General features: G+C 51.0%; 1 protein-coding gene across 1 annotated transcript in view; it reads right to left on the bottom strand.

Annotated features, from left to right (window-relative positions):
- Positions 1-23,263, bottom strand: part of atrnl1b (attractin-like 1b) — a 120,866-nt gene that overhangs the window by 42,347 nt on the left and 55,256 nt on the right. Inside the window, exons 24-25 of the mRNA XM_084455866.1 lie at positions 21,383-21,540; positions 8,402-8,463 (exon numbers count right to left, since the gene is read on the bottom strand). Coding sequence (XP_084311992.1) covers positions 8,402-8,463; positions 21,383-21,540 — 220 coding nt within the window. The remainder of the gene's footprint in view (positions 1-8,401; positions 8,464-21,382; positions 21,541-23,263) is intronic.

The following is a 23,263-nucleotide window of genomic DNA, read 5'->3' as shown; positions in this document are numbered from 1 at the left end:
CAGATATTGAAATTTTGGACAAGTGAGTCAACTACTGTAAGGTTAGGGTTAGCTGTATGTATCGATACTTATTCAGTCTAATATCCAGATATTCAGTCTGCTAGCGTAGTGTTGAATATGGTTGATTTTCAGAGAAATGCCTTTTAATATGATCCTGTTATTTCCTAATTATGATGATTGACCTCTGAGTATGGCTGTCGGCTTGAGTTTTCTGTAAGAAACGGTGTCCCTCTTCCATAGACTTATGAGATAAAGACATTCCATGGCTGGTACACTCTGTGCCAAACACCATTGTTGTGGTTAGAGATAAAGGCCTGGGCGCCGAGGCGGCGTAGGTTAACGTGACCAAACAAGGCCACAGAAGAGACCAGAGAGACAGTCTTATCGGAGAAGAGACGAGGATGGGGGGACACTCAAACCACATAAGTACGTTGCAACGAGACCAATACTTTGATTTGGGTCCAGACAGCATACAGACAGGTCATCTGTGCATTAGACCATGCCATTGTCTTTTGTATGTTAAACCTTCTGTAATAAACCGCTTTTGCTTGAGGCTCAAATCCCGTGTTGGAGAGATTCATTTGGAATACACCTGGAGAAGGGACACTGGACTGGGTGGTATTGTGTGAGATTGGGGGCCGTCTTTTATTGTCATCAAAACACAACGCAGAGCTTAATAAGGACAATGACAAAAGACAACGAAAGTCAACAATTGGTGCTGTGACCCAGATCGGACATCAAACCCTAACAAGTCCAAGACTGGTCGTCAGCCAAAGCAGACAGCAAAAGCGACCGACAATCAGACCCAACTGGGTGAGTGGGTTCGGTATCCCGATCATAAAACGAATCAGTAAATCTCAACTATGCCACACATAGTCTCTCAACACGTAAAACTACCAGTGCTGGATGTAAATGTATGTCTACATGTATGCCTACATGCCTTATGTTTGAATGTCTATACGCAATGCATTGTCTTGGCAAGCATTTCCCTTTATATATGGTGAGCGCACACCAATAGTTAGACCCGCAGGACCTCCATCCTGGGGATCCCTCCACATGGGAGACTGTGGAGGATGCCCTTAAGACTTTCTTAAGGTAGACCCGCAGGGTTCACACATCCTGGGGTTGCCCGCCCACGCAACTTGATCGGTGGGTGTTTTTCTTCTAAGGACCATAGGCGGCTCCTTAAGAAGGCCTGTGAGAGATCGGAGCGGTGTTAGTGTTAAAGGTAAACCTGTGCGGGACACAGGACCTAATTGCTTTTGAGAAGACCCGTGGGGGTTGGAAGCTAGATGTGTATGTATGTATGCATAAGGCCTGTGTGATATATATGCATTCTAGGGAAGCGTTGGTTAGGTCACTGTGATAAAACCATACCGTGTGTGACCAAACCTTATCTTCTCCAGCAGAGTGCTGGAGCCGTTCCTTCTCACTCACCGACTCAGCCCCTCCCTTACACAGCCACAGAGCCAGACTACAGTAAGCCAGTCGCTTGACTACCAGTGAGAGCAGAGTAGGCTTAGAGAGGGGAGACGGAGGAGGAGGTAGAACACCGTCAATGACGGTCCGAGGTCTGTCTCATCTTACCAAAGTGAGCCCGTCCAACTCGACGGGGGCGGGGCGGACAATGCCGTCAGATGAGGACAGAAATGACGAGAGGTTAAAGGAGGAGCCCAAGTTTTCCGCCCCCTCCTCACAAGCTCAGGAGAGAGAGGAGGGATCGTACTGTAGATGTGAAACACTGCCACCAGCTGTTTCGAACTTGCGCCCCCTACGATCGGGGGGTGTTACTGTCGGTGCAGAGGGCAATCTAGAATGCTGGTCGGCTAGTGTAAAACATCCATGTGATGTAGGTGATGTGAACATGGCTCAGGCCAGTCACCCGTTGGTCGGTGACACTCTAACTAAAGCAATCACCACCAAGGTCAAGAGAGTAGAGGAGAAAGCCAGAGCTCCACAGATCCCATTCAGAGCTAGGGATGACAAACAAGAGTGCTGTCATCTTTGTGGGAGCAGAAGCTCAGAGAACAGCTTTCACCCTCACACGGCTCCCCCATTATTCAGCAGCTGATGCCGCTCCGCATCCGAGGCCGCCCTGTTACAAAAGCCAGAAGGCCTGTGTGTATCAACCACCTTGGACGGACGCCAAAACATGTAGATTTCCTCCTTGATGCGAGGGGGGGTGGCTACCGTCACTCCTCATCACTGTCTAGATGGTGATGCAGGCAGAGACTGAGAGGGGGGAGGTGTGGACATGGATGGAGAATGGGGCAGAAATGGACTCAGACGAGTGTGGCGGCAAGGTCAGAAATTGGTTGCACCACAACGGTTGCTCCCTTATCTGGCAACACAGATTCACTCCACTGTTCTTTTCATCCTCAGAGTAGTGGACTCAGACTGAAAGAATGAACCGTGGCATCAAGGAGAGACTCACAAAGTCATCAGGAGGGGGCGTGTGTTGGCCCGACGCTTTGAGTCTCGTGCTTTGCTCCATTCGAGTAACACAATCAGGAGATGGGCCTTAGCCCTTTCGAGGTCATCTGAGGCAGGCAGATGTTCATCTCACTAGTGAGGCGTTGAGTGGTTACTGTGAGTAATTGAGCATGGCTGTGGCCAGGGCCCCTGGCAGTATGGAGCGAGATCCCCGAGGGTGGACAGGCTCTAATCCCAGGCCAGTACGTGATGATAAAGGAGTTTTCAAAGAAGAGAAATTAGATGCGAAGTGGGAGGAGCCTTATCAGATCTGGCTCATCACCCACACAGCAGTTAAGGTAGTAGGGAAACCCAACTGGAGCCAAGCTAGTCAATGCAAGGTGGTAGCGGCCGCCAGACACAGATTAGACTGAGTACACCTCCAAGTAAACACACCCTCGTAGAATTGGATAAATAGTGAGCCAACCATTCCAGACTCAAAACATCATGGTAGAATAGCGTCCAGGCTTAGCACCCCAAAACTAGGGACAGCGTTCAGGCTTAGCACCCCAAAACTAGGGACAGTCGTGGCAGCTGTTGTTCGAGCAGAGTCCTTGAGCTAAAGAACTGTACGTTTTAGGTACGGGGGCCCACTCGGGATGAAGACGACAAATTAAAGAATTATGTCCCGTAATGTTCTAATTTGTGCCCACTGCTCGGATGACTGTAGCGCTGCTAAAGGGAGAGAGAGAGAATGGGTGCTAAGACCGTAGGCAGGTTTAGAACGGACCTTCCCAAAAGGTTGAAGTCTGGAATCACGGCAGCTCTTTTTAGAAATGAAACAAGGATTTTGCGAAACAATAACCTCTAGATCTGGTCTGAGTGAGAGAGACAGTGAGAGAGAGAGTGAGAGACATGCTATCACAATCAGAGTCGTGGAATGAATGATACTGTCGCAGTTTTCTTGTGTTTTTCTGTGCTAACAGGTAGAGTTGGAGAGAAGGACTTCAGGGTTGACTTGGGACACGATAGCCACGTGTGCTGAGTTCAGCAGGGAGGACTACACTACTCCGGGTAGAGACCTCAACAGACCAAGACGGGACATTTGAACTTTCACACCACACAATAACCACTTCTTCCATTCACAGCTTGCTGGTCAGGGACAGGACGTCGATGCCAGTGATAGTGGAGGGTGTAGGTTATTGTCATACTGTGAATAAAAACTCCAGGTTGCACTTGAGATATATTTATTAAAACGGAGACAGGGGTATTGTGAAGGGTATTTTGTTAAAAAGGTTCTGTATCTCTGGGCCGGGGACACTCGGATTTGGGGTAATTTTCCTTTCACAGTAGAGATACACACAGCAATTAAAGAACGTCTCTCAGGGAGAAGACACGTTGATTTGGAACTAGACTAGGGTTGGGTGGTTTCAAGTTGCTGTCATGAAGGGTTTGTGTCTTATCATCCTGTGGTTTTCCAGGGTTAGACCAACACCGTCAGCCGTGGAAAACCTCACTTTGAAAGTGGGCTTATGAGGTAGCTACGTCAGTCAAGAATGTGTCATCATGTTTGTGTGTAGGCAGATCCCAGACTCCCAAGCGAGCGGACTGCCTCAAATGGCACACCCCTTTAACTTCCCTTTAATGGCACACCCCTTTAACTCTACTCTAATGCTACGATACATCAACCGTTCCAGGGAAGTAGGAGACGCTGAATTAGGAAGAGGGATTGTTCAGATGATGGTTAGATTCCACTCTGGAGGGACCTACAGAGAACGTGGGGTTAGGACCGCAAAAGTGGGCTCAGATCAGTTCACCAGGGTCTCTTACACTCCTGCGTTCCAAAACGCCTACTAATAATGCGTCTCTTAGTATTTGACAGTCATCAAAATTAAAAAGTTGAAAAAGTTTTTTTTTTTTTTTTTTAAGTTTGTAGCATGACATGTTTTGAGTTAACATAACAGGGGAAAAAAGAGAAAAACAAACTGGTAGCACAGACTGCATTAGGAGAGACCAGCCTGGTAGACTGGTAGCACAGACTGCATAAGGAGAGATATACACACAGTGGTAAACATCCTCCTCTGTGAGATGACTCAGTCCAGGAGGGAGAGGCCGGCTGTCTGGGGCGCTTGTGAAGACGGCGCTGAGCGCCACCAAAGCAGCCAGACTTGAATGACTCGATTATGTTGTGAAGCAACAGAAACAGCCTGTCAGATGTGGGAGCTTTCATCCGTGGTATTTCAGAGCGTAAACAGGGTTTAATCCCCTTCTACGCTCCGTCTGCCACGGCGCTGGGAGAGACAGACCCGTCTGGGGCAGAGATGGAGGAACATGAGCACGGCTCTGGGAGGAGAGACAGGCCCGTCTGGGGCAGAGATGGAGGAACATGACCAGCCCCTCCCTGGGTGTGGAGGAACATGAGCACGGCTCTAGGAGGAGGAACATGAGCACGGCTCTGGGAGGAGAGACCAGCCCCTCCCTGGGTGTGGAGGAACATGGTGGCCGCTGGCGGGGTAGATTGGACTACATGCATGTACCCATGTCACCTGTTTGCGAGCTGTGGGGGAGGAAGCTGCGTCTCCTCCTGGTGGAACGGGGGAGAAGATACTAACAGTCCCAGGCGCGTACCACATTAAGGCCAGTCCTTACTGCAGGTTCGAAGCCGGCCAGGGCCCTGTGCTGCATATCCTCCTCTCTCTCTCTCTCTCTCTCTCTCTCTCTCTCTCTCCATCTCTCTCTCTCAGTGAAGGTCTCTGTCCCTTTCTCTCTGTCTCTCATTCTGTCTCTCTCTCTCCCTCCCTTTCTCTGTCTCTCTTTCTCTCTCTCTCTCCTTCTCTCTCTCTGTCTGTCTGTATCTCTGTATCTCTCTCTCTCTCTCTCTCTCTCTCTCTCTCTCTCACCTTTCCTGTCACTCTACATTGTCCTATATAATAAAGAATATCCTAAAAAAACTATATCGTAATGAGAACATTCCAATCAAGAGAACATTCACTCCCTTATTAACTCACTTAGCCAGGGCATTCACCATTCACTCCCTTATTAACTCACTTAGCCAGGGCATTCACCATTCACGCCGTGAGATGTGTTCACTACGTCCCCTGAGGACATGAGGAGGTCGATAGTGGGAATGCGTTCAGGTCAGGCGCTGATTGGTGGGCTGCAATTACAACTCACTAGGAGGCGGGGTCTCTACCGCCTGAATGAGACTGGGCTAGCTCTGTGTGTGTGTGTGTGTGTGTGTGTGTGTGTGTGTGTGTGTGTGTGTGTGTGTGTGTGTGTGTGTGTGTGTGTGTGGAGGATTGATGAACGCGGAGAAGACGACTGAGGAAAGTTTAAAAAGGAGGGAGTCTGTGAAAGAGAGAGAAGTGAAAGTGCGACGACTGACAGTAAAATCAAAGAAGAGATTGCAAGTAAAATGGATGACAGATGGAGAGAAAAAAGATAGTGAGAGAAAGCGAGAAAAAGTGAAGGTCTCTGTCCCTTTCTCTCGGTCTCTCATTCTGTCTCTCTCTCTCCCTCCCTTTCTCTCTCTCTTTCTCTCTCTCTCTCTCCTTCCCTCTCTCTCTTTCTCCCTCTGTCTGTCTGTATCTCTCTCTCTCTCTCTCTCTTTCTCCCTCTCTCTCTCTCTCTCTCTCTCTCTCTCTCTCTCTCTCTGTCTCTCTCTCTCTCTCTCTCTCTCTCTCTCTCTCTCATTCCCGTGTCAGTGGGGGCAGCTCCCTGGTGGGTGATCTGACATGTTGTCCTCAGACTGATGATGTGTTTTCCTCAGTCTGGTGAGCAGCAGGCCTTCCTCCTGACCGGCTCCCCAGCTCCCCAGCTCCCACCTCTCTCTCTCTCTCTCTCTCTCTCTCTCTCTCTCTCTCTCTCTCTCTCTCTCTCTCTCTCTCTCTCGTGAGCAGCAGGCCTTCCTCCTGACCGGCTCCCCAGCTCCCCAGCTCCCACAGTCAGACTGGCTTCTCTGAACAGGTTCAGAACTATATATCCCCCCCCCCCCCCCCCCCCCCCCAAAACAGTCTGGGCACACACTCCAAACTCCCCACCTCACCTCAGCCAACATGGCTGCCTCAACAAGACAGTGGTGGCAGGAAGCAGGAAGCAGGAAGCAGGAAGCAGGCCCAGGGACTCTGAGTCAGTAGACATGTGTAGAACTGTGCTCACAGTATGAGCTTGATATAACTTGAAAACGTTGAACTTGAGATGGTCACAGAATTTGTTGAACAGAGAAATCACTCTCATATTAACAAGATAAATACAGAGACTGATAATCAGCCCTGTGAACGGCAGCAGGCTTTTCAGGATGAAAGTGCTCTTATCTGAACCCACGGACTAAAAGCACAAGCCAGCCATTGAACAGAGCAAATGGATGTCAAAGATTGACCCATAATGCATTAACTAGCAAAAAAGACAATGGGATTTCACTACAGGCTTAATTTAGTTTACCCTTAGCTTGCATTAAATGCTGTGTAATTTAAAACAACATTTTCAACATCCGCTGTGCTGTTATTCTGTTTTAGGACCCACTGGACCTGAGTGAATATTGGCTGATAATTGTGCAGCATATTTCTTAATAACAAGCTTCTGGACACTATAGAACCACTCAGCGGCCCGAGCCTTTCAGAAGGGCGGGGCTTCAGACAGGGAGGCGGGGCTTCAGACAGGGAGGCGGGGCTTCAGACAGGGAGGCGGGGCTTCAGACAGGGAGGCGGGGCTTCAGACAAGGAGGCGGGGTGTCAGACAGGGAGGCGGGGCTTCAGACAGGGAGGCGGGGTCAGGAGCTGAGCACAGACAGACTGTAGCACCAGTTTAAGTGGCAGATGTACATCACAAACCCAGCACACACACACACACACACACACACACACACACACACACAGACCCACACACACACCCAGGACAAACCCAGCGCGCGCACACACACACACACACACACACACACAGATCCACACACACAGATCCACACACAGAGATCCACACACACACCCCAGACAAACCCAGCGCGCGCGCGCACACACACACACACACACACACACACACACACACACACACACACACACACACACACACACACACACACACACACATACAGTCAACACCAGGAGTACTACTGACACAGTCAACACCATGACTGTATGAGACAGAAATAAGTCCAGTCCAAAGCAGGCAGCGCAGGTTAGGGTTAGGGTTAGGGGTTAGGGTTAGGGGTTAGGGTTAGGGGTTAGGGGTTAGGGGTTAGGGTTAGGGGTTAGGGGTTAGGGGTTAGGGGTTAGGGATGGGATGTGATGGGAATAAGGGCTTCACACAAGAACAACTACGGCTGTAAGACCGCCCTCTCCCCCGCACACGAATGAAAGGACAGAGGACGTCCAGGGAATCGAACCTCTGACCCTCTGGGGGACACAAACATACTGAAGAAGGGTGGACTATGAACGCCTGAACGGGGCTACAATAGAATGACGTGTTTCCAGTGGTCTGTATGAAAGGCATTGCCAGGGTCATGGTTGTGTGCCAGGGTCATGGTTGTGTACCAGGGTCATGGTTGTGTGCCAGGGTCATGGTTGTGTGCCAGGGTCATGGTTGTGTGCCAGGGTCATGGTTGTGTGCCAGGGTCATGGTTGTGTGCCAGGGTCATGGTTGTGTACCAGGGTCATGGTTGTGTACCAGGGTCATGGTTGTGTACCAGGGTCATGGTTGTGTGCCAGGGTCATGGTTGTGTACCAGGGTCATGGTTGTGTACCAGGGTCATGGTTGTGTGCCAGGGTCATGGTTGTGTGCCAGGGTCATGGTTGTGTACCAGGGTCATGGTTGTGTGCCAGGGTCATGGTTGTGTGCCAGGGTCATGGTTGTGTGCCAGGGTCATGGTTGTGTGCCAGGGTCATGGTTGTGTGCCAGGGTCATGGTTGTGTAGACTGACTGGTTTTAGTCTCAGGTGGTATTTGACTCTGGAGCAGAATGAACGTCAGGTCTTCTGGGATCAGTTTTAAACACTCACCTGAAAAACGTGACGAAGAACTGGACCAGGTCCATGATGCTGTTGTGCTGGGAGAAGGCAATCTGGAGAGAGAGAGAGAGAGAGAGGGGCGGGGAGGGAGAGAGGGGGAGAGAGAGAGGGGGGGGGAGAGTGAGAGAGAGAGAGAGAGAGAGAGAGAGGGGGGGGGGGTGGAAAGAGAGAGAGAGGGCGGGAGGGAGAGAGAGAGAGGGGGGGGGAGAGAGGGGGGGTGGAGAGAGAGAGAGAGAGGGGGAGAGAGAGAGAGAGAGGGGGAGAGAGAGAGAGAGGGGGAGAGGGAGAAAGAAACAGAGGGGTGACTTAGCAAACATTCTGGTGAAATAAATAAAACATGACTTCACACGGTAACCTGGAGCCTGGTCAGCTCTCTGGTGAGAGGGGGGTCCTGAGAGAGGGAGGTCCTGAGAGGGGGCCCCTGAGAGAGGGAGGTCTGAGAGAGGGTGTCCTGAGAGGGGGGCCCTGAGAGAGGGGGGCCCTGAGAGAGGGCCCTATGAGAGGGGGCCCCTGAGAGAGGGGGGTCCTGAGAGAGCCCTATGAGAGGGGGGCCCTGAGAGAGAGGGCCCTATGAGAGGGGGGCCCTAAGAGAGGGTGTCCTGAGAGGGAGGCCCTGAGAGAGGGCCTATGAGAGGGGGGTCCTGAGAGAGCCCTATGAGAGGGAGGTCCTGAGAGAGGGGGGTCCTGAGAGGGCCCTATGAGAGGGGGCCCTGAGAGAGAGGGCCCTATGAGAGGGAGGCCCTGAGAGGGGGACCCTGAGAGAGGGCCCTAAGAGAGGGGGTCCTGGGAGGGCCCTATGAGAGGGAGGCCCTGAGAGGGGGGCCCTGAGAGGGGGCCCTATGAGAGGGAGGCCCTGAGAGGGGGGCCCTGAGAGGGCCCTATGAGAGGGAGGCCCTGAGAGGGAGGCCCTGAGAGGGCCCTATGAGAGGGGGGCCCTGAGAGGGAGGCCCTGAGAGGGGGGCCCTGAGAGGGGGGCCCTGAGAGGGCCCTATGAGAGGGAGGCCCTGAGAGAGGGGGGCCCTGAGAGGGCCCTATGAGAGGGGGGCCTGAGAGGGCCCTATGAGAGGGAGGCCCTATGAGAGGGAGGCCCTATGAGAGGGAGGCCCTATGAGAGGGGGGTCCTGAGAGGGCCCTATGAGAGGGGGGCCTGAGAGGGCCCTATGAGAGGGGGACCCTGAGAGGGCCCTATGAGAGGGAGGCCCTGAGAGAGGGCCCTATGAGAGAGGGGGCCCTGAGAGAGGGAGGCCCTGAGAGGGCCCTATGAGAGAGGGGGCCCTGAGAGAGGGGGGTCCTGAGAGGGCCCTATGAGAGAGGGGGCCCTGAGAGGGCCCTATGAGAGGGGTGTTGGATATAATCAACGCTGTGTGGGATATAATCATGGATGTAGAACTATTATAGATATTTAATATATATTTAATATATATTAAATATATATTTAATATATATTAAATATATAAGATATAATTATAGATATAATGCTGTAGGTGGGCGTTCCTCCTCGCTCTTCCTACTGTAGCCTGTTTGATTTTGGGAGTCAGTGTTATACGTCCGTGCCGCTGTGTGATTCATTAAAGGAAAATGCTCGTTTTTGACAACCTGGACCTTATTTACGACATATTATAAGACGTTTGACTCACCCAGATCACTTTTGTGTTGTTCGGAGGCCTGTAGAAGAAATTTAAAATCCAGCGCGAGCCAGTATATCCATGTAATGGCGGCGCACGGGGCATAGGGAATGCAGTTTCTCAAAATCCATTTTCGGCCGCTAAACGGTTGTTTTCATCAATCACATTGCATGAATCGACAGTTGAGATTCCTCAACGCGAGCCATTCTTTCGGTTTTCAAATACGTGGTCTGTAGCCTCTGTAATATGATCTTTACAAGCCTCTCCCCCACTTGCTCCAGCACGCATGCGCACAGGCCAGCGCGCAGCCTGCTATTCTCCGGCTCACATTCTCTGCGCTACGATCGTAGTTGGTGCCGAGAATATTGTCGTCGTCATTCGTCAGCAACAATCCGATCGTAGCGCAGAGAATGTGAGGGAGCATAGCCAGTGTAAAGATCATATTACAGAGGCTACAGACCACGTATTTGAAAACCGAAAGAATGGCTCGCGTAGAGGAATATCAACTGTCGATTCATGCAATCTGATTGATGAAAACAACCGTTTAGCGGCCGAAAATGGATTTTGAGAAACTGCATTCCCTATGCCCCGTGCGCCGCCATTACATGGATATACTGGCTCGCGCTGGATTTTAAATTTCTTCTACAGGCCTCCGAACAACACAAAAGTGATCTGGGTGAGTCAAACTTCTTATAATATGTCGTAAATAAGGTCCAGGTTGTCAAAAACGAGCATTTTCCTTTAAACCAGACCCTTCTGAGTTTTAATCTACGCCTCAGTCTGCCTTATTGATGACATTACAATGTTTTTGTAGCCTACATTTGTTCTTGTATATAGATATCAGATCTTGGATATAGTCGTGTCTTTCCCCCGTGTGTCAAGCTTTTCTCCATTTCAGGACACAGATTGGATCATAATGAAAACGACAGACCGTACTTTTTTGCAGAAAATATCAGTCTGTGCATCATAGCTGGCTAAACTTTTAAATCCGCCTCTATAAATATTTCGCCCTTTATCATCGAATATCAATTCAATATCATTCAAACGTCTGAGGAGAGACAGAGGGAGAGAGTGCGCTGACAGCTGCAGTTAATACCAGCTTTTCAAAAGTGGTATTTGCACCTCTCTAACCGCGTGTGGCAGTTAGCTCATGGTGTTTATGGATCAGACGCAAGGCTTATTTGGGGAAATTTTACATGGAAGTACCTAATTTACATACATTCAAATGAGCCTGGTACAGCCGTGGAGCTATTGGCTCATCAGTGCAGTTTGCGATGCTTTTCCCTCTTTGCGTGTGCTTTGTGGATTGGATGCTATTTTTTTGTCTCATTTTCACAGGGTTTGCCCCCGCAAAAGCCCTTTTGGCCCTTAGTTTTTACCCCTGTGTGTGTGTATATATAATATATATATGTCTGTCTGTGTGTGTGTGTGTGTGTGTATAGATATGTCTGTGTGTGTGTGTGTGTATAGATATGTCTGTCTGTGTGTGTGTGTGTGTATAGATATGTCTGTCTGTGTGTGTGTGTGTGTGTGTGTGTGTGTGTGTATAGATATGTCTGTCTGTGTGTGTGTGTATAGATATGTCTGTCTGTGCGTGTGTGTGTGTGTGTGTATAGATATGTCTGTCTGTCTGTGTGTGTGTGTGTGTGTGTGTGTGTGTGTGTATAGATATGTATGTCTGTGTGTGTGTGTATAGATATGTCTGTGTGTGTGTGTATAGATATGTCTGTGTGTGTGTGTATAGATATGTCTGTGTGTGTGTGTGTGTATGGATATGTCTATGCATGTGTACTGTATGGATGCGTCTATGTGTGTGTGTGTGTGTGTGTGTGCGTGTGTGTGTGTGTATGGATATGTGCACGTGTGTGTGTGCTGGCACGTCTGTGCTCGTGTCAGACAGAACCAGAGATGAAGAGATTGGGAAAGGGCACGTGCTAATCTAACCCCCAACACAGAGAGGGTCCGCTCAGCCACCCCCCCCCCCCAGTCTGCCCTCACCCCCCCCCAGTCTGCCCTCACCCCCCCCCCCAGTCTGCCCTCATCCCCCCAGTCTGCCCTCACCCCCCCCCCCCAGTCTGCCCTCACCCCCCCCCCCCAGTCTGCCCTCACCCCCCCCCCAGTCTGCCCTCATCCCCCCAGTCTGCCCTCACCCCCCCCCCCAGTCTGCCCTCACCCCCCCCCCCGTCTGCCCTCACCCCCCCCCCAGTCTGCCCTCACCCCCCCAGTCTGCCCTCACCCCCCCCCAGTCTGCCCTCACCCCCCCCCCAGTCTGCCCTCACCCCCCCCCCCCCAGTCTGCCCTCACCCCCCCCCCAGTCTGCCCTCACCCCCCCAGTCTGCCCTCACCCCCCCCCCAGTCTGCCCTCACCCCCCCCCCAGTCTGCCCTCACCCCCCCAGTCTGCCCTCACCCCCCCCCCCCCCGTCTGCCCTCCACCCCCCCAGTCTGCCCTCACCCCCCCAGTCTGCCCTCACCCCCCCAGTCCATCAGCGGGGCAGTCAGGGGTGAAGGCAGCATGGTGCCTCAGGCTCAGCTCCTGATTGGAGCAGCTCAAAGGTCATCAGCTTGAATCTCAGCAGCAGGTTCAGTAACGGCTTCTTACAGAGAAAATATCTCCTAGTTCTGGACTGACCAAGCAAACATGTTCCTAACCCAGACAAGCTTCCTCACAACCCAGACAAGCTTCCTCACAACCCAGACGAGCTTCCTCACAACCCAGACAAGCTTCCTCACAACCCAGACAAGCTTCCTCACAACCCAGACAAGCTTCCTCACAACCCAGACAAGCTTCCTCACAACCCAGACAAGCTTCCTCACAACCCAGACAAGCTTCCTCACAACCCAGACAAGCTTCCTCACAACCCAGACAAGCTTCCTCACAACCCAGACAAGCTTCCTCACAACCCAGACAAGCTTCCTCACAACCCAGACAAGCTTCCTCACACCCCAGACAAGCTTCCTCACAACCCAGACAAGCTTCCTCACAACCCAGACAAGCTTCCTCACAACCCAGACAAGCTTCCTCACAACCCAGACAAGCTTCCTCACAACCCAGACAAGCTTCCTCACAACCCAGACAAGCTTCCTCACAACCCAGACAAGCTTCCTCACAACCCAGACAAGCTTCCTCACAACCCAGACAAGCTTCCTCACAACCCAGACAAGCTTCCTCACAACCCAGACAAGCTTCCTCATAACCCAGACAAGCTTCCTCACAACCCAGACAAGCTTCCTCACAACCCAGACAAGCTTCCTCACAACCCAGACAAGCTTCCTCACAACCCAGACAAGCTTCCTCACAACCCAGACAAGCTTCCTCACAACCCAGACAAGCTTCCTCACAACCCAGACAAGCTTCCTCACAACCCAGACAAGCTTCCTCACAACCCAGACAAGCTTCCTCACAACCCAGACAAGCTTCCTCACAACCCAGACAAGCTTCCTCACAACCCAGACAAGCTTCCTCACAACCCAGACAAGCTTCCTCACAACCCAGACAAGCTTCCTCACAACCCAGACAAGCTTCCTCACAACCCAGACAAGCTTCCTCACAACCCAGACAAGCTTCCTCACAACCCAGACAAGCTTCCTCACAACCCAGACAAGCTTCCTCACAACCCAGACAAGCTTCCTCACACCCCAGACAAGCTTCCTCACAACCCAGACAAGCTTCCTCACAACCCAGACAAGCTTCCTCACAAACCAGACAAGCTTCCTCACACCCCAGACAAGCTTCCTCACAACCCAGACAAGCTTCCTCACAACCCAGACAAGCTTCCTCACAACCCAGACAAGCTTCCTCACAACCCAGACAAGCTTCCTCACAACCCAGACAAGCTTCCTCACAACCCAGACAAGCTTCCTCACAACCCAGACAAGCTTCCTCACAACCCAGACAAGCTTCCTCACAACCCAGACAAGCTTCCTCACAACCCAGACAAGCTTCCTCACAACCCAGACAAGCTTCCTCACAACCCAGACAAGCTTCCTCACAACCCAGACAAGCTTCCTCACAACCCAGACAAGCTTCCTCACAACCCAGACAAGCTTCCTCACAACCCAGACAAGCTTCCTCACACCCCAGACAAGCTTCCTCACAACCCAGACAAGCTTCCTCACAACCCAGACAAGCTTCCTCACAAACCAGACAAGCTTCCTCACACCCCAGACAAGCTTCCTCACAACCCAGACAAGCTTCCTCACAACCCAGACAAGCTTCCTCACAACCCAGACAAGCTTCCTCACAACCCAGACAAGCTTCCTCACAACCCAGACAAGCTTCCTCACAACCCAGACAAGCTTCCTCACACCCCAGACAAGCTTCCTCACAACCCAGACAAGCTTCCTCACAACCCAGACAAGCTTCCTCACAACCCAGACAAGCTTCCTCATAACCCAGACAAGCTTCCTCACAACCCAGACAAGCTTCCTCACAACCCAGACAAGCTTCCTCACAACCCAGACAAGCTTCCTCACAACCCAGACAAGCTTCCTCACAACCCAGACAAGCTTCCTCACAACCCAGACAAGCTTCCTCACATCACACTACATTCACATTACATTCACATTACATTCACACTACATTCACACTACATTCACACCAGACAAGCTTCCTCACGTCACACTGCATTCAGAGAGACCCTTGTGTGTCTGACGAGCACACGGTGTGTAAGTGTGTGTGCATGTGTGTGTGTGTGTGTGTGTTTAAATGCTAAATCCTTGTGCATGCATACACTAACATTGCTCATCTCATTACTGATATCACACGCATGATGGTTCCAGAGCCGTCCTCTGACAAAACTATTCAAATGCAAATCCATATTTTACCCTTCAAAACGAGGACACTCATTATGATCTCCACAGATGGGCCCCTCAGTACTCCCTCCTCTCCTACTAGTAGAACTGATCCAGAACCAGTAAGAAGCAGTGGGCCGTCAGAGGGAGGGCTAGTTAAAGCCCTGGTGTATACTAGTAGAACTGATCCAGAACCAGTAAGAAGCAGTGGGCCGTCAGAGGGAGGGCTAGTTAAAGCCCTGGTGTATACTAGTAGAACTGATCCAGAACCAGTAAGAAGCAGTGGGCCGTCAGAGGGAGGGCTAGTTAAAGCCCTGGTGTATACTAGTAGAACTGATCCAGAACCAGTAAGAAGCAGTGGGCCGTCAGAGGGAGGGCTAGTTAAAGCCCTGGTGTATACTAGTAGAACTGATCCAGAACCAGTAAGAAGCAGTGGGCCGTCAGAGGGAGGGCTAGTTAAAGCCCTGGTGTATACTAGTAGAACTGATCCAGGACCAGTAAGAAGCAGTGGGCCGTCAGAGGGAGGGCTAGTTAAAGCCCTGGTGTATACTAGTAGAACTGATCCAGGACCAGTAAGAAGCAGTGGGCCGTGTGTCGACATGTCTGCACGCGAACGCAAACTCAACTGTGTTTTCTTTACCCACAATCCCTGGCAATAATTGGTGTGACTCCACATCCAAGGACAAAACAAGACCTTTAGGCAAATGTGAGTCATTGTGTTCAGAAGTGATTAGAAAAAAATGTCCTTTCTGGGGACTGAATGAGTCATGGGTTCGGCCAGGAAGCGCAGGAGTGTGGCTCTAGTGCTCAGGAGTTCAGTTCACTTTCAGTTTATTTTATTTTATTTGTTAGAGAGGGACAGTGTACATGTGTACGCCCCTCCAGAAAGACCAAAAAAACAGCAGACTTTCAGTTCGCTAACATTTTTAGCATAAGTCAAAGGAGTTCAACATAGAGAAAGTATTGCGGCGAGCATTTCAGCTCAGTGAGGAGCAATGCAACATGGACATTGTTGACACCATGTATCCGTTGACACTATGTATCCGTGACAACACTAGTAGTTTCGGGGGGGGGCTACCACCCCCCCTGAAAAAACCCTAGTGGAAACACTGCAGGCTACATGACGACCAGAGCGCTACTGCAGGAGCTGACCCAGGATCAGGCTACACAGACGCACATGACGACCAGAGCGCTACTGCAGGAGCTGACCCAGGATCAGGCTACACAGACCCACATGACGACCAGAGCGCTACTGCAGGAGCTGACCCAGGATCAGGCTACACAGACGCACATGACGACCAGAGCGCTACTGCAGGAGCTGACCCAGGATCAGGCTACACAGACCCACATGACGACCAGAGCGCTACTGCAGGAGCTGACCCAGGATCAGGCTACACAGACCCACATGACGACCAGAGCGCTACTGCAGGAGCTGACCCAGGATCAGGCTACACAGACCCACATGACGACCAGAGCGCTACTGCAGGAGCTGACCCAGGATCAGGCTACACAGACCCACATGACGACCAGAGCGCTACTGCAGGAGCTGACCCAGGATCAGGCTACACAGACCCACATGACGACCAGAGCGCTACTGCAGGAGCTGACCCAGGATCAGGCTACACAGACCCACAGGACGACCAGAGCGCTACTGCAGGAGCTGACCCAGGATCAGGCTACACAGACGCACATGACGACCAGAGCGCTACTGCAGGAGCTGACCCAGGATCAGGCTGCACAGACCCACATGACGACACAGAGCGTTACTGCAGGAGCTGACCCAGGATCAGGCTACACAGACCCACATGACGACACAGAGCGTTACTGCAGGAGCTGACCCAGGATCAGGCTACACAGACCCACATGACGACCAGAGCGCTACTGCAGGAGCTGACCCAGGATCAGGCTACACAGACCCACATGACGACCAGAGCGCTACTGCAGGAGCTGACCCAGGATCAGGCTGCACAGACGCTCGTGAGGCTGCGGGTCCCTGAGCGGCGCGCTAATGCAGCAGAGCGCAGGCCTATCGGGTTTCCCTCGGCCCACAGGGAGAGCACTCTGGTTCCTCCGTCCAGGTCCGGATGTTTCTGGACGCTGCAGGGCCTCCTGACGCTGAAACCACAGCCCCACAGAGGCTCACATTCAGCCTTATCTCAGCCAGACAGCCCCCCTGCCCCCCTCACTGACATGAGAGAGAGAGAGAGAGAGAGAGAGAGAGAGAGAGAGAGAGAGAGAGAGTAAGAGAGAGAGATACTGTAGAGAGAGAGAGTAAGTGAGAGTGAGAGAGAGAGAGAGCTGATCGCGTTACAAAAGCCATTTGATGTAATGACTTCCCCTCCCCCACTGTAACTAAGTGACCTGCGCTGTATGAGGGGTCTAATAGGAGGCGTGTCTGGGCCCCCAGCCGAGAGGAGAGACCCCAGGATATGAGCTCGGCTCACATGGAGGGGAGCCATGAAACTAATATCTTAATCAATAAATGGAGGCCTTCTAGACCCATAGTAGGGTATAGACAGGTAATTAAGGTCCGCTTCTATTTAGTGTGTCACAGCCAACTCGTGCTTCGTGTGCCTACAGGCCTACATCATGGCTGCATGAAAACAATATTGTGTTTAATTTATGAGTAGCGTAGGCTATTGTGTCATGTAGGAAATTTCGAAAATGCCTTTCAACATTTCTACCTGACAGGACGCGCTACCCATGAATTGAACATCATAATGGGTGGTAGGTCATCCTGAGGAGGTCGGCTCTATGACAACTTTTCAGAACACACAGTGAATAAAATCAGTCACTTATTTAGCTATCATCATCATCATCATCATTCTATCTCCTTCCCACTCTCTGTCGTCAGCTGTCCCTACCCAGACACCCCTACCCATTTATTAAACCTTTTGCTCTCTGCTTTCTGTTTCCCCACCTCAGCCTTGTGGCATTAAGTGCTGACTGTGCTTAGTTATATGATTCACTCAAATATCATATTAGAGACTACAGTGATAGCTAACACATAATGCAGTTGAACGAAACGTGGATATTGGAAAGAATAATCAGTGTTTTGAAATGTTGTGGGTCAATCATGCAGCTGTAACAGAACATGCTCATTCCGATGTTCCTATTCTGACCCCTATTATAATGTGATGGGGGGGGGGGGGACTGCCCCCCCTGATCAGAAAGTCAAAGCGCGTTTGGGGAGCGCGGCCTGCTTCCAGGAGAGCATCACACTCAATCACTGTGTCGTTTCACGCCGTGACGCCTCAGGAAACACCTCAGAGAACATCCTGGCCTTCATAACCTCGGCTGCAAAACTGCTCACTAGAAGGTTCCATTGTGCTCATCGGTGGGGAGGTCAGGACATCTGTGATTCTGTGACCCTCGTGGTCGCGCTGAGGCGCCGGTAACGCCGGGGGGGTTCAGGGCTGCTGGGTAACGAGCGGCGTTCTCATAGCTCACCAGATCCACGCCCCTTTAAGAGAAGCAACCACAGGGCAAGCAGAGCCAGAGCTCAGACAGCCCTCCTCAGACCTCTTCCTGGTCCACTTCAGCTCAGCCTCTAATGCACAGCCTCTAATGTACAGCCTCTAATGCACAGCCTCTAATGCACAGCCTCTAATGCACAGCTTCTAATGTACAGCCTCTAATGTACAGCCTCTAATGTACAGCCTCTAATGTACAGCCTCTAATGTACAGCCTCTAATGCACAGCCTCTAATGCACAGCCTCTAATGTACAGCCTCTAATGTACAGCCTCTAATGCACAGCTTCAAGTCCATGTAGACACGACAGGTGAGTAGGGGGAAATGTCCATATATGTTTGTTTTTTTTAAGCACTGGAACATTCTCCAGTCAGATCCAGAACTATCTACGGTCTCTCCTCTGTTTTTAAAGGCCACCGTGACTTGAGAGATAGAACAGACCCGCGCAGAACACACCTCCCAGCCCTCTCGCTCAGGGGAATTATCACCGTGGGGACGGTGCACAATGTACCAACACCACCAGGATCACACATGACTCATCCACACAGACACACTCTGTCCTGTCAGAAGTGTGATGCGTACTCTTCTGGCCGTGTGGTGTGTGTGATGCGTACTCTTCTGGCCGTGTGGTGTGTGTGATGCGTACTCTTCTGGCCGTGTGGTGTGTGTGATGCGTACTCTTCTGGACGTGTGGTGTGTGTGATGCGTACTCTTCTGGCCGTGTGGTGTGTGTGATGCGTACTCTCCTGGCCGTGTGGTGTGTGTGATGCGTACTCTTCTGGCCGTGTGGTGTGTGTGTTACATGTGTTCCGCGTGGCGTATCGTATGCAGGTGAAACAGGGGCGGCTGTGGCTCAGTTGGTAGAGCGAGTCGTCCAATGATCGTAGGGTCGGCGGTTCGAATCCCGCCTCCTCCTGTCCACATGTCAAAGTATCCTTGAGCAAGACACTGAACCCCAAATTGCTCCCAATGAGCAGGTTAGCACCTTGCATGGCAGCTACCGCCATTGGTGTGAGAATGTGTGTGTGAATGGGTGAATGAGAGGCCATTGTAAAGCGCTTTGGATAAAAGCGCTATATAAGTGCAGTCCATTTACCATTTACCAAACAGCTTGAGATCAGTGAACACAAGAGCTCAGTCAGAGACTGTGATTACCTTGCTGCTACAGATTTGAATGATACTAAGCATGACGTCTCAAGTCCAGCCACAGTTAAGAACTAGTAAGAATTGGTTGAGCCTTTTCTAATGAAGCTTTATAAAGTGGAACCTAACCCACCATTATTGGCATGTCCAGTTCTGTGTTCACATCATGTGTCACGGTCCCTGCATCTTTATTCAAATGTGCTGTGCCCTGTAGTTTGGACACGGTTCCATGTATTTTGGACAGGTTTTGGGAAATATTCTCTGTAATTTGAGAGACATTTTCCTCAGTATAGGCCAGAACATGTTTTTACAGTGCTGCAAGTGATCAGATATCAGTCAGCAAGTCGAAAGCGTGAGTTGGGTAGGAAATGTATTTGTGTGTCAATATCATACATCAAATCGCTCAAACACTCCAACCGTTTCCACATCTCTAAGGGGAGGAATTCTCTTCGATGTTTTTCTTGCTATTGAATCATTCGCACATCACCTTCAAATGGTCCTTTTATGGCCGTCATCGCGGGCATCTGGCAGAGTGGGAGATATATCACCATTTAGGCCCGCTTCAATTTTATAGATCATAAGACTAAACCATGAATATTTTGTGGACGTGTTTCATCGTTGTTTCAGCACAAATCTAAATAATTGATAGCAGCCTCAGCGGCTGTGAGCATCATTAGGCAGTGTTCAGGTGGCGCGGCCAGTCTGAGCATCATCAGGCGGTGTTCAGGTGGCACGCCTGGTCTGAGCATCATCAGGCGGTGTTCAGGTGGCGCGGCCAGTCTGAGCATCATTAGGCGGTGTTCAGGTGGCGCGCCTGGTCTGAGCATCATTAGGCGGTGTTCAGGTGGCGCGGCCGGTCTGAACATCATTAGGCGGTGTTTAGTTGGCGCGGCCGGTCTGAACATCATCAGGCGGTGTTCAGGTGGCGCGCCTGGTCTGAACATCATCAGGCGGTGTTCAGGTGGCGCGCCCGGTCTGAGTCTCATTAGGCGGTGTTCAGGTGGCGTGGCCGGTCTGAACATCATCAGGCGGTGTTCAGGTGGCGCGCCTGGTCTGAACATCATCAGGCGGTGTTCAGGTGGCGCGGCCGGTCTGAACATCATTAGGCGGTGTTCAGGTGGCGCGCCTGGTCTGAGCATCATCAGGCGGTGTTCAGGTGGCGCGCCTGGTCTGAATATCATCAGGCGGTGTTCAGGTGGCGCGCCTGGTCTGAACATCATCAGGCGGTGTTCAGGTGGCGCGCCTGTTCTGAACATCATTAGGCGGTGTTCAGGTGGCGCGGCCGGTCTGAACATCATCAGGCGGTGTTCAGGTGGCGCGCCTGGTCTGAACATCATCAGGCGGTGTTCAGGTGGCGCGCCTGGTCTGAGCATCATCAGGCGGTGTTCAGGTGGCGCGGCCGGTCTGAACATCATCAGGCGGTGTTCAGGTGGCGCGCCCGGTCTGCGTTGCGTCTTAAACAAGCAGGCTGGTCCGGGGAGGAGCCGTCGCCATGGGAAATGATGCTTTGTTCTCACACCTCAAACCCTGCTGTGCACCTGGGCGTGGAAACCATCGCTCATTAAACTTTTAATTATTATAAATCTTTTAAATCTCGTCGGCTGGCTCCATTTTCCTCTGTGTCGTCGGTGTGTGGTCCCACGGTTTGTGAAACTCGTCAACTTGTCAAACATTCTTCCTCATTCATATGTAGATATCTGTGACTAATCGAGGAAACAGAGTTGTTGTAGGTGGTGCTAATGGTTGCTCTCATATTCCAGAAAAGCATGCATTTTGTCCCGATATATTACTATACAAAAGAGTGTTTGTATGCAAGATAAATACAAATGTTGTGTTCAATCCTCATCTAATAGAATAAAGACAATTGAAAGACACAGAAAGTTTCCGCTTGGACGGCACAGACTGATGAACGGATGCAAACGGAGAGCAGTGAGACGTACCTGGATCTTGATGGGCCATGAGAAGTTGCTGACGTACACGTAGAAGGTGATGTTGGGGTTGCTTCTGAAGGTGAACTTCTCACAGGAGAAGCTGTCTTTGTACTCCTTAATGTTGGTCTTGGACACGATGGGCACCTCCTCCCCCGAGATCGTCCCAGCTGCAAGAGACGAGAGTTCAGTTCACATTCAGACTGGTATGTTGAGTCCTAACACCACACCCACACTGGTATGTTGAGTCCTAACATCACATCCACACTGGTATGTTGAGTCCTAACACCACATTCAGACTGGTATGTTCAGTTCTAACATCACACCCACACTGGTATGTTCAGTCCTAACACCACACCCACACTGGTATGTTCAGTTCTAACATCACACCCACACTGGTATGTTGAGTCCTAACATCACATCCACACTGGTATGTTGAGTCCTAACACCACACCCACACTGGTATGTTCAGTTCTAACATCACACCCACACTGGTATGTTGAGTCCTAACATCACACCCACACTGGCATGTTCAGTCCTAACACCACACCCACACTGGTATGTTCAGTCCTAACCCCACACCCACACTGGTATGTTGAGTCCTAACACCACATCCACACTGGTATGTTCAGTCCTAACACCACATCCATCCGTGATATCAGTAAGTTCTAGTGTTGAGGACACCTCAACACCTCAGTAGCAGACAGTTAATTTTGTCTAAGAGCTGGTGTAAAAGGTCAGATGATGACCGCTCCGTGCCCGTCCCTCTCCCTGCTCAGACACCATGCCCGTCCCTCCCCCTCCTCAGACCGCTCCATGCCCGTCCCTCTCCCTGCTCAGTGGATGACCGCTCCGTGCCCGTCCCCCTCCCTGCTCAGTTGATGACCGCTCCATGCCCGTCCCTCTCCCTGCTCAGACACAATGCTGGTAGAATGATGGCTCTCAAACGCACAGAGAAGAAAGAATTTAAATGGCTTCACACATCTCTCACAATCACGTGTGGCCCAGACTTCTGAAACACCAATTTCAGATATAAAACCCAACAAATAGATCACTCAAAAACCACCACGATTCCTTTTCTTTTCTTATTTAATTTTTTTTTTAACTTGAAAAAAACTCAAAGCCTCTTGACAAAGCGGTGGCGTTGTCCATCAGGACGTTTAGAGCCATTGAATCCCCGTCCCCTCAGCGGGTCTCAGACAGCGCTCTGAAACAAAGGCGCTGGAATGACAGTTGGCCGCGGCGGCGTGAGACCGGGTATCTTAATTGAAATCGCGGCGGAGAGGAGCGCCGTTCTCTGGGGGGAGAATAACTTTGAACGGACGGACGGGGACCCCGCCGTTAATATCAACTACCGAGCAGGAAAGGCCAAGATTAACCAGTTAAAACCAGGTTGACCAGTTAAAACCAGGTTGACCAGTTAAAACCAGGTTAACCAGTTTAGACCAGGTTGACCAGTTTAGACCAGGTTAACCAGTTTAAACCAGGTTGACCAGTTTATACCAGGTTGACCAGTTTAAACCAGGTTAACCAGTTTATACCAGGTTGACCAGTTTAGACCAGGTTGACCAGTTTAGACCAGGTTGACCAGTTAAAACCAGGTTAACCAGTTTAGACCAGGTTGACCAGTTTAAACCAGGTTAACCAGTTTAGACCAGGTTGACCAGTTAAAACCAGGTTAACCAGTTTAGACCAGGTTACCAGTTTAAACCAGGTTGACTAGTTTAGACCAGGTTGACCAGTTTAGACCAGGTTGACCAGTTTAGACCAGGTTGACCAGTTTATACCAGGTTGACCAGTTTAGACCAGGTTGACCAGTTTAAACCAGGTTGACTAGTTTAGACCAGGTTGACCAGTTTAGACCAGGTTGACCAGTTTAGACCAGGTTGACCA

Source organism: Borostomias antarcticus, assembly GCF_949987555.1.
Source record: "Borostomias antarcticus genome assembly, chromosome: 22".
Lineage (NCBI taxonomy): Eukaryota > Metazoa > Chordata > Actinopteri > Stomiiformes > Stomiidae > Borostomias > Borostomias antarcticus.
This window is presented reverse-complemented; position numbering and strand designations above follow the sequence as displayed.